The 14,463-nt window shown below is 45.4% G+C and overlaps 1 protein-coding gene across 1 annotated transcript in view; it reads left to right on the top strand.

Annotated features, from left to right (window-relative positions):
* Positions 1–14,463, top strand: part of LOC144119413 (uncharacterized) — a 599,791-nt gene that overhangs the window by 17,112 nt on the left and 568,216 nt on the right. Inside the window, exon 3 of the mRNA XM_077652039.1 lies at positions 841–968. Coding sequence (XP_077508165.1) covers positions 841–968 — 128 coding nt within the window. The remainder of the gene's footprint in view (positions 1–840; positions 969–14,463) is intronic.

Below are 14,463 nucleotides of genomic sequence, written 5' to 3'. Positions count from 1 at the left end.
GAAAAATAAATAAGAAAAACGAAAATAAACAATAAGATTAAATCAGCCCCGACATATTAACATGAATTCTAAAACGGCAGCAATAAAACTGCTAGACTGAAACAAAAATCAACAAATAACAGGCTGTGGCTAACACATAAAGCTAAGAACGCTGATAGAACAAGATAAAAATTATAAAAGATGAATAAAATGAGGCAAACTAAAAAGCTAAAGGCTAGTTGCACCGAACCCGAGCCCTGGCATAGACTAGCTCAACCCTAGTTATGTCTGCTGCCCCGAGAGCGCTCTCGTTCGTCCATGAACATAAATATTCTTTTGAGGCAGACTGATGCTTTACTGACGCATTTTCTGTCTGCGCAAGAAATAATGCGGGCAGAAAAAAAATGCGCCAGTACAGACCGACCGCTGACCTAGCGGACGCTTAATTTGTGTCCTAAAATATACTGCGGCCGCCAGTGCAGCGTCCTTTCAGAATTTCGGTGCATCCTGCAAGTCTTGTGTTCGGAGAAACAACTACTATTTCCCTAAAAGGGCTGGCATAGCAGTAGGATATTTATCTGTTTGCCTTGTGAGGTGCGCTTTGCGTTGCAAGAATTTGAGGAACGGCCATTCTTTTTAGCTGCGCATCCGATCGCGTCTTGAATTTCCGCTTTATGGCAGGCACTCTCTGCGGATGAGTAGACAAAAAGACGAGGCCTTATGAAGAGAAGGCCCCTTCTCGCACCATTCCTATATCGCAAGACTGTCATGAGTCATGACCTCCGCGGTAAATAAAATGTCTTAATTGCTTTTCGACTGACGTGCCAACGTTGCGCTGAGTACATTTCGTCTACGGCGCAGGGAGGACTTGGTCGTGGAGAATCCAAACAGAGCCAAACTGGAAGCCTGCCTCCTGACAACAATCATGCTCGTCGTCTGCTGCATCATAGCCCTCCTGGTCTACGTGTTTGTCCAACTGCAGCCACAAGGTCAGTTCTGTACGGTCGTTCCAACTCATTGCGCGAAGCGCTTAGCGGGAGTGCCTTTTCCTTTGCACAAAAACAAACGGATGCCTGATCATGGAAATTAAATGCACCGATATATCTCTTTGAATTCAGCGTCGTGGTGAATGGGCAATCAGTCCCGTCACTCAAACTTCGGTGGCTAACTCTTGAAGAACCAAGTTATGCTTGAAATAAATAAAAGGAACTCCTACAAAATATCAGGGATTGTAAACACGCCGACAAATAAAGAAGTTCAATGTTTTCTACCACTTAGGAATTGGACAAAATGTGTACTTAGATTATTCTCGACACTCGTAATTTGGACTACATTGCCCAATCTGTGCGGGTTTAGTGGACACCGTCACGAAGGCCTGTGTTTGTAAAAGGAATCTCAAACAACTATTTGAGCTCAGGCAGATGTGTAGCTCGCATTTATATCCAGGGAAAATAATCTTTCTAATGTTGTGCGCTTTGTGCCTCTTTGAAGGGGAGGGGTCATTTGCCGTGTATCTTTATTTATTTATCTTCAATTTTCTCAAGGCCAGCAGGCATTACAGATAGAAGGGGCATATAAAATCATGAGTAGTTTTCTTGAAATGTTTGACATCGGTGATAGCAGCGATGAAGGCACAGAGGTGGTTCCAGTTATTTGCCGTTCGAGGAATATATGAATTCAAGCAAAGGGTGGTTCTGCAGTGCGGGATTCTTACCTTAAAACAATGATCTGTGCGTGAGGATATATTAGGGTGGTTCTGCAGTGCGGGATTCTTACCTTAAAACAATGATCTGTGCGTGAGGATATGTTAGATGCAGGAAGCAGTAACTGATTTTTGAGAATAAGGTTAGTATAATAAATCCGCTGGAAAAGACATTAGTGAAAATATTTACGGCGCAAAGAAACAGGTGGAAGACCAAGGGTTGACTTCATTGCAGATACGTTTGCTGTTCGTGGTTAACTTGAAACAATAAAGCTGGTGGCGCGGTTCTGAACGGACTCTAAAGTGTTATTTAGAGATATTTGATTAGGATCCCAAATAGAGCATGCGTATTCTAAGTTTTGGTCTCATTAACGTCCTGCACAAATGAAGCTTAACGGAACTGAATGCAGCTGTCAAATGGCGGTGTGTGTGGTTAACCTGGTTAGATAAATAGTCACGTGCATTTTCCAAGAGAGATGATGAGTTATGGGAAAACCAAGATATTTGTACGATGAAACAGGCGATAGCGGAGTGTTATTAAGGTAGAGAATATTTATCATAAGTTCGGCTAGAAATAGGCATGTGTTTGCACTTGGTAGTGTTAAGGCTCACAAGCCAGTCATTGCACCATGAAGAAATTGTATGCAGGTCGGTCGGAAAACACGCCTCATCGAAGGGATTAATAATTATATTATACAGCATACAATAATCTGCAAAAATGTTCATGTGTGAAGAAACATTGTTAGGAAGTTCATTAATACAAATTAGAACTAAACTTTGAGGCACTCAAGAAGTTACGGAAATAAAAGGCGGGTCATAACCATTAACTGTGATATACTGGCTTCGGTTTGAAAGAAAACATTTTATCCAGCCGAATACCTGATCATCAATATTTAGAGCATTAAGTTTAATTAGTAGGAAGTCAGGGTGAGCAGTGTCAAATGCCTTGGCAAAATCTAAAAATATACAGTCCATATCAAGGTTAGCATCTTGAGCTCGAAATAAATCGTTAGTGAAAGAGAGGAGTTACGTTTCGCACGAAAAAAATCTTCGAAAGCCGTGTTGACAAGAATTGAAAAAGTTTTTAGATTCAAGGAATGAAACAAGATGAGAGTAAATAATGTGCTCAAGCAGTTTTCAGGGTACGCTGGTTAATGAAATGGGCCTATAGTTAAGTGCTGGAACACTGTTACCTGATTTACGTAAAGGAACCACCTCCCTCACCTTCTTGTCATTTGGCATGGAGCAACTCTGCAATGACTGCATAAAGATCTCACTCAGAATCAAATATGAACACGTAGCTGCGCTTTTCAGGAACTTTGTTGTTATGCCGTCGACGCCTCACGAAGCTGAAATTTGCTGCCTTTCAATTAGGCATTATACACCAACGGAACGAATTATTATCGAATAAATGGGTGGATAGTCAGATTACAGTCAGATGTCAAATGTACAAAGATCCGGGTAACTGTTCGGAAAAGTAGACGAGAGACATGAGGCAAAATATTCATTCAACACTTTGTAGCAGTCACTCTCAAGGATTGGTGCGTTGCTATCATCGAAAAGAACTAATCTAGTCGGTTTAGACCCGCTGACCTCACTCCAAAATTTTTTAGGATTGTATTTTAGAAGACACTGGAGGGTGTGCTGATAGAATTGTTTTTTGTTTCACCGGTAAAATTTTGTTATTCAGCATTAGCGGCAGCGTAAGCGTGCCAGCGTTCGGCCGTTCGTGCTGCCTTAGCCCGCCGAAATAGCCTTTTCTTCTTGTTCAGTAGGCGTCGCCAACACGCGACGCCTACTGAACAACAAGAAAAGGCTGGTTCTTTACCTCAATATTATTGATAACCAAGGCAGTCGATGTGCGTTTGCCGTATTCTTGCCCTTTATCATTGGTGCACACGCATATTGAAATGCTAATGCCTTTCCAAAACGCACGTACACTGCCGGTCGTCATCGTCGTTGTCATTCGTGTAGCTACTCACGGTCGATGCTGAGGAAGGAAGGTCTCCATGCGCAAGCCTGAACAGAGATGTGGAGGGGATATTATTAATACCAGTGTTTACGTAGTTGTGATAACTAGTGAGTTATCCTGACTAGTAAGCTAGTAAAATACCCTCAAAGTTCACTTTCAAATTATTCTATTTAGGCACCCCGTAACAATTATAAATGAATAGTTCGCCAATAATAAAAGCTTTAACGGTTTTCAGATTTTCATAATTAAGATTGCCGTTGGCGGTGTAGCTGCAGAAATTTTTCTTTTCGCGTCGTAATAAATGATTGCACGGCTGAGGAGAACGCAGAGGGGCTATCAGGTCTGTGTGGCGCACGTGTCCTCCTCTGTACTAGTTCAGAAGCGTGATTTGTTGGGCGAGTTGGTACATGACGTGAAAAAAAACCAGCGAGAAAAGACGCAAGACCAGAGTAAGACGCACACAGACTGTCGCCGGACTTTCAACTGAATTTATTAAGGTTCCATCACATATTTATAGCCACTACTTGCGCAGGCGCACATACATGCCACATTTAACTAAGTCCGGACGTCATTACTAGCCAGATAAAAAACTCCTAGCCGGATAAAAAAACTGACAAAGTATGGATTTTTTTATCTGGCTAGTAATGACGTCCGGACTTTGTTGAATGTGGGATGTATGTGCGCCTGTGCAAGTAGTGGCTATAAATATGTGGTGGAACCTTAATAAATTCAGTTGAAAGTCCGGCGACAGTCTGTGTGCGTCCTCCTCTGGTCTTGCGTCTTTTCTCGCTGTTTATTTTTCACGTCCTCAGTACTAGCCTGGCTAGAGCGGCGTGCAACGAAGGATAAGAAGCCGCCGAATATAACGAGTATAATTTAGAAGATAACGATAATAAAATATTACTAATAGGAAAGCCATGTGAATACCTCCAAAGACGTAATCTAAGGTAGTGGAGGGTTGAAACTTCCCGGAAACGTACTCTCAACAACAAAAAATACAGGAGTAGGGTTGCAGAAAGCGGAGTGCGAGGGGCTCAAAAAGGTGGCACGGCAACGTACGCTGTCTTCAAAAATGTTTACCATTTGAGGAAGGCGCCTATTGGTCATCGCGTTCAAGCTTCTTCCTTCCCTCTTTTATCGTGCTTAGGTGCTGCGTGCAGCAGCTTTCGGCAGGTTCTCCGAAAGAGCATGTGCTATTTAGTCAACTGCAGTTCAAACAGCTCATAGAAAACATATCCGAAAAGCAAAAAAAAATTGCCACTGGAATATGTTCTTGTATACAAAACTGAACACATTAAAATTGATAGACGATTATGATACTCGTTAATAGGATATTGAGTGGAGCTCCTCGAGTAATTTAGTTCAGCCAGCCTTCTTGACCTTCCCGTTTCAGGCAACTTCCAGCTGTTCACTCCTCCGTTTTCGTCGTTGCATGTTACCTTTCGATCTGCCACTACCTGGCACAGTAATGTGACAGGGTGACCTCCTCACCTGCAAGGTGGAGTGTTCCTCCAACTGCGCTATTGCGTAGTTGCTGGCAGGTGGTGTGTCATGCTGTTAGCCATCCTTCGGGATCTGCTTGCGGCAGCCCCCTTCCGGGTGCCGTTTCGCTCTGCTACACGGACAACCGGTTACGCCGACTACGCCGACGACTACGACGACTGCGACACGGAAGCCAGGAACGGCGCCTACGAGCTTCACTCTAAAGGTGCCGGAATGCTTGTGCCGCGAACTCGCCTCCACCCACTACCAAACAGACCACTCCAAAAGGCCTAGCCTCCAGCGTTCCTCCGCCCGAGGCGTGGGCCATTCGGTGGTCCGAAGCTTCAGTGAAGAACTGAAAGGAGCCCATCACTCACACACCTCCTCCTCAACAAGTGCCAAGCGCCAGCCAAGCCCTTACTTACAACCCCTAAGGAGCTGTGTAAATATCAAACAACAGAGAAATCTCAGATGCCTTTGGAAGGGGGCCGATCAAAACTCGACATGCGCAACAATACGCCAACGCAAGTTGTCGCAGCAAATCTTATTAATGCCAGCCAGCTTTAACGTTAGACCGTTAAAGGCCCTGCTCTCCAGAAAATCAGAAGTTGCCGTATCCGTCGTCGGCGCTGTGAGCGAAAAATCACGAGCAAGGCTCTGGCAGGTGGTCCCCAGAGACCAACCCAGGAGGCAGCTGGGCCACCTAGGTCACGTCACCTTGCGGCGTCATCAAATCCTGCCCACCTGATAGCGAGCACACTGCCCACCATGACAAGTTGAAGTTAAAGTAATGAGTAGTCACCTGGGACGCACAAGGCCCACCGCTGGAAGCACCTTCCATCGCAGGACGTAAATGATCAATAACGCATGGCTCCTCCGATCTCCCTGACGTCGTGTCTGGGTAAACTGTTCGAGAGGGTTGTGAACGCCCAAATGAAGCGACTCCTGAGGAAGGCTGATATCCTCCCTGACACGCTGTACGGGTTTAGAGAAAATCTGTCTACACAGGATATTCTCCTCCGTGTCAGAGAGGATATTCTGGTCAACCCCGGCAGACGTCACGTCAAGGCCATCCTTGCGCTCGATTTAAAAGGGGAATTTGACAATGTCAACCACCAGTGAATACTAGATGAGCTTAACAGCATCAGCTGTGGTGACCGCACATATAATTTCATGAGGGACTTTCTCTCCAATAGAAAAGCGTCAATAAGTATTCGTGATCTGACCTCCTCTCTGTTCAATTTAGGTTCCAAGGGCACCCCGCAGAGAGCGAACGGTATTGTATCCGGTTCTCTTCAACCTGGCCATGCGTGGGCTACCAGAGAAGCTAGATCGCATTCAAGGCATTGAACACGCTATATACTCCGATGACATTACGATCTGGTGTTGCAGCGGTAATGAACGGGAAATTCAAGACCGGCTTCAGGAAGCAGCGAAGGTCGTGTGCCAGCATGCGGCGAGGCATGGGTTAACGTGCTCTCCCGAGAAATATCGACCGTGGCAAGAAGCAGAATACGGGGCTTTTGCCGTCCACTCCCTCTGTCGCCATTATGGTCCAGGGTATGAGCATTCCGATCAAGAAAGAGAACGAGATCCTGGGTGCCATCATACCCAGCGTCAACACTAACACCACTACAATCAGACAGCTCCAAGCCTATTCCGAGGAAGTCTCTAGAATGCTACGCCGGGTAATCAAGAAAAAAGTGGTCTAAGAGGGAAGAAGGCCCTAAGATTACTTCAGGCTTTCATTCTCTCTAAACTAACATACGCCACCCCGTACTTACGGCTTAGCAAAAAGGAGAAAGACCAACTAGATGTTATTATTCGAAAGGCAGTTAAGACGGCGCTGGGACACCCTTTACGCACATCCACTAAGCGTTTACTACAGCTGGGGATCCATAACACCATCGACGAACTAATAGAGGCGAAACGTGTAAGTCAAATTGTCAGGCTCTGAACATCTAAGCCTGGCAGAAAATTATTACTGAAGCTGAGAATCAGGCCACCCCGGGAAGTCGCTGACAAGATCGACATGCCGATGCAGATGAGATCACTCATCACGACTCACCCCATACCAAAACGCATGGATGAGGAATACAACAGAGGACGGAGACTAGCCAGAGTTAGACACCTCTCTAAGCGCTGGGATGGAAGCAAGGACACGATCTACGTCGATGCGGCTGGACCCGTTAACGGAGTCGCGGCAATTGCAGCAGTTTCACCCCGGGGGTATATCATTGCAAGCAGCCTGATCCAAGCGGTGGATACCACATCGGATGAAGAAGCAGCTATCGCACTAGCGATATCAAAGAACAGCGAGGCAACGGTTATGTCCGACTCACAAGTAGCGGCACGCAATTACCTCAGAGGCCGCGTTGGCGCTCCGTGTTGGGATATTTTGGAAAGGTCTAATCCTTCCAACATCCACATCTTCTGGACGCCAGGGCACCTCTCAACGACGGGCAATGAGCCGGCCAACTCAGCTGCTCGAGCTCTCCTCCTCCGAGCATCTGGCACGCAGCCTCTCTCTGACACAACTGACAACCCCTCACCCTGACTAAGCTACTCAGAAATTACGGAGTACTATAAGATCACAAGAAGGAAATATCGTCTTTCTCACAAAACCCTAAGTAAATATGAAAAGCACATAATCAGGCGAATACAAAGTAATACTCTGCCCAATCCATAATGAGTAAATGGTACCCAGACATCTACGATTCGTCCTGCCCCTTCTGTGGAGCAGTTGGCTCACTCTTTCAAGCGGTTTGGGAATGTCAAGAAAACCCGGACTTGGACGGCAATCCCGATCCGACTTATGAGCGCTGGGAGGCAACCCTTCATAGCCACAGCCCCCTCGACCAGAAATCGCTGGTTGAGAGGGGCCGGATTATGATGGCGACCAATAGGTTCTCGTACTGAAGCCACCCAGTTTCTATGCTCTGAATAAATGTTTTTCCTCCTCCTCCTCCATCGCAGGATATTAGCACTTCGCTATGCCGGTGCTCCACTGCATGAGGGCGCATATGAAGAAGCCCATGGATGCTATGAATATTGAGAAGGACCTTGTGTATGTGTGGGAAATAAGCCACTGCGCTATCGTGTCATGACCTTAATGCGGAGCTTTAGGATCTCCTCCAATAATTTTTTTTTTTGCATTTCAGCTGCATTGAAGGGCGCCTTTTGCAACCAGAATTTAATCCCGCGACTGTGGAGTCAGCAGCTGAACATTATAGCTACTACGCAATTCCTGTGGGTGCTGTAGAATGGGTTGTGAAACAACTCCGCAGAAGCCTGCGATGCCATATGGGAAATCAAGGTGGCCATTAACAGAAGCTAGCAAGCATTTTTGCGGAGAAAATATCTCTTAAAAATCAGTATATAGGCGCCCAATGAAACGAATTTAACTGCATTTCGAATGAAACGCATCTACTGTTCACTTCCAGAGGCTTGTACACCTTAGCGTACAAATCTCAATGGTGGAAAAAATTTGCTTGGCCCGGAACTACTTGAGAATGCTTATCATTCCATTCTATTTTATTATTATAACTTAGCGAGTAAAATGGCAGATGGAGGCGTTTTTTGCGATATAGCCGCCTTTAGGTCACTGGTTAAGTGGGAGAGGAGATAGAAATCTGGGTGGCACAGTTGTGGGCCTTCCCATGTATTCGAGCAATGCAAGGCCGAGAAACAGTACCCACTACCACTAGATAATTTATGGTGAACTGTGAAATGAAATTATCTTTTTTTAGTCATTTTTATATGAGCTGCCTCCGCCTTTGTAGCATTACTTTAAGGTCAGGCTAAGGCAACACGTGGCTTTGCCGCGATGACTTAGTAAGGGAATCCTCCCACAAAGAGAACTCTCGAAAAGAACACTCGAAGAGGCCTCCAGCTTTAGCTGTTCTAGATCATTGCTTGGGTTTTTCGATGAAGGGTGCCGTTGTCTGCAAATAAATAGCCCCATTCTTACCAAAAGCATAAATATATAGGCCTCTTGATATGTACAGTTCCCCAAAGGTATGCAAAGTCAATCAGACTGCAGCACAGCTGTTATGAGACCGACAGATATCGCATGCAATGTGCCGGAGTGATTGCGATTGCTTCGGGTTAGCCAGGCTGCCGCACTATATCGACTGCCACACACGAACATAACGTTTCCCTCCCCCGTCCTGGCAATCTTTATTTATTTTACCCTCAAGGCCTGGGGCATTACAGAGAGGAGTGGTTGAATGAGATACAATACAAAAAAAGATAACACGAAGCAGACAAATTAATAATCGACATATACAATGGTGGCTAATGCGGTTCTAAAATGAGTAATGTCTACAATGCTGGCAATCGGTCCGGGAAGGTGGTTCCAGTCCTTGGATGTTCGAGGAATGAAGGAGTTGCTGCATGTTTTCGTCCTGAGTGGAGCAATTCCAACCTTGTGTGAGTGGTCCAGACGAGATGACATGTACGAAGGCGAAGGGATGAGTGCGCTACGAATCTTGGGACAAATATGAAAAATTGTGTGGAATAAGCAAATTCGAGAAAATTTTCCGACGAGAAGCTAATGAAAGAAGTTTGAACATGCGTTTCATTGATGATATGCTAGCAGTACGATGGTAGTTATGCAGAATGTAACGAACGGAGTTATTCTGGACAAGCTCCAGGGCATAGGTTAGGTTAGCACAGCTAGGATCCCAAATGGATGCAGCGTATTCTAGTTTGCTTCGTATTAGTGTCTTGTACAGGAGAACTTTAAGCGAGCTGGGGGCAGACGAAAAATTACGGCGAAGATAACCAAGCATACGATTTGCATTGTTAATTATGGTGTTAATGTGAATGGACCAAGTAAGGTCAGAAGTGATTTCAATGCCGAGATAACGATAGGAAGTGACGGATTCGAGCGCACTGTTATTCAGGTAATAGACGCTAGGACTGCAGGAATTTCTAAAGACACGTAAAGCTTTACTTTTAGATGTATTAAGGTCCATATTCCACAAGTCACACCAATTATTAATAGCATCCATATCACGCTCTGAACATTCGCCTAACGGACTCGTAACCATCCTGTGCTCTCAGTGTTTGCATTAAAATTGGCTAGAAAAATTGTCCGTGTCAAGGAGCTTCCATGAAGACTTCTCGGCTCACAATTTGTAAAAGAAAAAATTGGCTGTGGTTTAGCGCTGTTTAAACCTGGAGGGACGCCAGAGCTACATCTGGCAGAGTGGGACTCGCTCAGTCGACTTGCAAGGTCAGTCTTTCGCCGCTCCGTTTTTCTGGGCGTTCCATCATCTTCGTCCCTGGACGTGGATTCAATCTCTCCCCCTCTCCACTCCCCCCCACCCTCACTCGGTCTCGCCGGCGCGCCGCGCCGCCGGCAGCAACAGCTGCTCCGCACCACATGACCAACCACGTGACTAGACACGGCGCCGCCACGGAGCTCAAGGGGTGTCACGCTGAAAACTCGGAAGTGATAGCTTAGTGTAGCTTTCGCTGCAAATTCACGTTTCTGTCTTCTTCGGTACTGTAACACTGTAAAATAGTGTTCTAGAGGATGCGAAATGCCTTCTTGGCGTACACGCTCGTCGCTGTACGGAGTACTTTTTATTAAAAAATACAGATCAGAAAAAAATTTAAGAATACGAGTGTCTACTCCATAATCTTTCAAACGCTTTGCATACCGCCGCTAGAACCACCTCAGATTGGGATCCTATATTTTTATTCCCACTATGGCGTTCTGCAGACACTCGGCCGAGGTCAAATTTCGGGGGTGACGTTGGCCATTCTTTATAAATGACTCCGACAAAATTTGGAGGTTGGCGTCGTGTCGGGAAGTGTTAATTATGATTGCACATTCATTTATGTATCAAGTCGGCGAAAGTTAACACCCAGGCTGAATTTGTGCATTGTTCCAGGCCAGATGTCGAGGCCGGCATCGTGTCGAGCACGCGTAATTATGATTGGAAATCGAATTTACTCCAAACTACCTAAGGACATATTTCGGTGCTAACCTATGCCATATTTTGGCATTATTTCAGGCCATATTTAGTGGTCAGCATCGTCTTTTTCACGCGCGGCTACGGCTGAGCACCGATTTTGAACGAAATAGGGCAAGGTTACATTTCGCGGGCCGCCCGGTCTAAACATATGGAAATCACCTGGGCCAAGTTTGGAGGTTACTGTAGTATGGTTTGTGTCGATTTTGGTCCAAATCATCCAAGGTCAGATTTCAAAGGTGGCTCGGGCCAAATTTTGGCAACAGCACAGGCCAAATTTGGAGGTCGTCACTTTTTCGGGCGCGTTAAATTACAATTTGACATCGATTTTGTCCAAATCAGCCTAGGTTCAATTTCTCGGGTGGTCCGGGCCAATTTTCGGCATTGACTTCTGCCAAATTTTGAAGTCGGCATTGTGTCGGGCACCCCAATTAAGACTGAACATCGCTTTTGGTCCAAATCGGCCAAGGTCAAATTTCGACGTTCGCCTGGTCCAAACTTTTGGAAATGACCGGTGCCAAATTTTGTGGTTGCCGAAGTGTCGGCCATGCCCAATTATGATTGTACATAGATTTTGGTCCAATTCTTCCAAGGTCAAATTTCAAAGGGTTGCCCCGTTCAAAGTATTGAAAATGACCCGGGCCTAATTTCGAGGTTCCTACGTTCCGGGCAGGGTCAGTTATGGTTGGACATCGATTTTGGTCCAAATAAGGCAAAGGCCGATTGCGGAGGAGCCGAGGCAAATTTTGGCAATTGCCCCGGCCAAATTTGGAAGCCGCCATCGTGTAGGGCACGCTCAGTTTTAATTAAGCATCAATGTTGCTCCAGATCAGCCAAGGTCTAAATTAGGTGGTGGCCCGGGGTCAAATTTTTGCCGCTTGGCTTCGGAGTTCCTATGACAACGATCAATGCACAAGCAAGATTTTTCCTTAGTTTTGACGATCGTATGGGTGCCTTCGCAACAACAAATCTGTTCTTAAATGACATATACAGAGAAATGATGAACTATAGGTTGGGGTGGGCAAGACTTCCTTTCTTAAAGCCAGGCGAGCTTTCATAACAGCTGAAAAATGTGCACGCTTATTTCAATACCTGTGTTTGAAAGATTGTATAGAAGCTTGCCTGGCTTTGTGTCGTCTTTAAAGTTGCAAGTTGCACCCTTGCCCGGTCGTTCGTGCTTTATAGTTCAACGTTAATTACACACTTTTTTAAACAAATATAGAAAATCAGGGGCTTTGCCAAAGCTTCAGCTGACATAATACGCCTCTAAAGGCTTAATGTTTTGACATGGGGCCCCCTTTTTAATTTTTTTTTGGCCACGCAAATCAGTGACGAAGAAAATCGCGAGAGAAGCAGAAGAAAAGCACATAAGGAACAAATTGAAGTTGAATCTTCGAAAGAATGGCCATGAATCCTGCTTCCTGCTTGCCTTTATTATAGCACAGTGGACTGATAACGCGCCTCATAGGGACTTCAGCGAGCGCTTAATGCAGTGAAGCGGAAACAAACAAGGGGCATCAACGCAAGTAATCGCCGCATCGCCTATAAACGAAGTCGAAGCACCTTTAGTGACTTGAGCGTTGACCTCTAATTCTTCACTGATACCTCCTCAAGCACTCTCAGCCGCGGCAGGAGTGCACCGGCACTTTATGGCACCACATGCTGACAGCTCATTGCACCGACTCTTGCTGAATTTCACAGCCCTAAGCACGACCCAGCCACACAACACGAAGTTGCGAACGTGACTCGTCTTCACGTTTCGCCCACAGACCTCACATAGCCATCACTATTCACCCTGCCCGGCCTGCACTAGTGCCATGATTTCTGCGCTTAGCATCGTCCCGTTCCTTAGCCTGGCCTGTCTCAAACGTATATGGTCAGAGTAGAAGCCTGGGCGAGTTGGTAGGGATACTCATTCTAAAACAGCGCAAACAAGACAAGGACCAAGTAACGTAAAACACGAGCGCTGACTTACAACTGAACTTTACTGAGCAAAACGTGCACAATATTTAAGAAGGAAGAGGCAGATGTAATCGGAAGCAGTAGACGTCATAAGATGCAAAGGGCCATATCAGCGATAAAAAGCGTAAGAGTGTGGTAAAGATAAAACACGATGAAATCTCTAAGAGATGGTAAAAGTGAAAAAAGCACAATGGTTGACTGCGTAGCGGGTAGTGTCACATGCTGTAAAGAGCCTTAAAACTATAAAAAGCAGTTTCCATAACAAGCAGTTCTCAGCAAAACGTCACCTTCATATGCCATTCACTTTTTAGATTTTATCGATTTTTTGTTATAGATGTATTTTATCGTTTTTATGGCTCTTTGAACCATGTGACATTTTTCGCTACGCAGTCAACCATTGTGCTTTGTTCACTTAACCCTCTCTTTTGAGATTCAATCGGGTTTTATCCTTCCCACCCTATTACGTTGCTTATCGCCTCTTTACACCTTATAATGTCGACTGCATGCTTTTCATTACATCTGCCATATTCTTACTATACCTATACTGTGGACGTTTTGCTCAATAACCTTCAACAGTAAGTCAGCGTTTCTGTTGTGCGTTCCATAGTCCCTGTCTTGTTTGCGCTCTTTTAGAATGAGAACGGATATAGTCGTGCAAAGAGAACCAGAATGAAGCAATTTCCACCGATATGAAGGCAATCTATGTTTTCACAAGGCATATAGTACGGCCTATTCTTATTCCGACTGCAAGAAACTATATCGTTTATGGCATGCAGGGTCCTACTAATTCAGCTATACAGTTACGGGCAATGCTACCGCTCAAGATATACTGCAGTTATGCTGCCTAGCCCGGGAGCTTGAATCTCATCTTATGTCGGATCCCAATCAACTGCACCCACGGCGGTCACTCGCCCTAGAGGTGGGAACTAAGACTGGCATGAGCGCCTCACCAGGTCCAATCGACGTCAGAAATTCATCTCTTATGCCTCCTGTTCAGACAGTATTTCATTACTGGGCAACACTATGATTACAAGGTAGCATTTGTTTCAGTGGAAACCACAGCAGTCATGCAGGCATTACGGAATCAGGGCGTAGAAGGGTCTGTAATATACTAGAAGGTATACATATATATATATACCGCTATGGACGAGGGTTGTGGTGGTGAACACTCTCAAGGTTCGCTTACACGCAAAACATAAATACCCACGAAAGCAGCAGACTGGACAGCGGTCGCCGTAGCTCAGTTGGTAAGAGCACCGGACGCGATATTCGGAGGTCGGGGGTTCAGATCCCACCGGCGGCATGGTTGTTTTTTCTGCTGGTTTATAAGCAATTTTCCTTAAATCAATCGATTGGCATTAGAAATTAAAAATATAGAAAAC

Source organism: Amblyomma americanum, chromosome 2, assembly GCF_052857255.1.
Source record: "Amblyomma americanum isolate KBUSLIRL-KWMA chromosome 2, ASM5285725v1, whole genome shotgun sequence".
Taxonomy (NCBI): Eukaryota; Metazoa; Arthropoda; class Arachnida; order Ixodida; family Ixodidae; genus Amblyomma; species Amblyomma americanum.
Note: the sequence above shows the minus strand (reverse complement) of the source record. Positions and strands in the feature narration are given on the sequence as shown.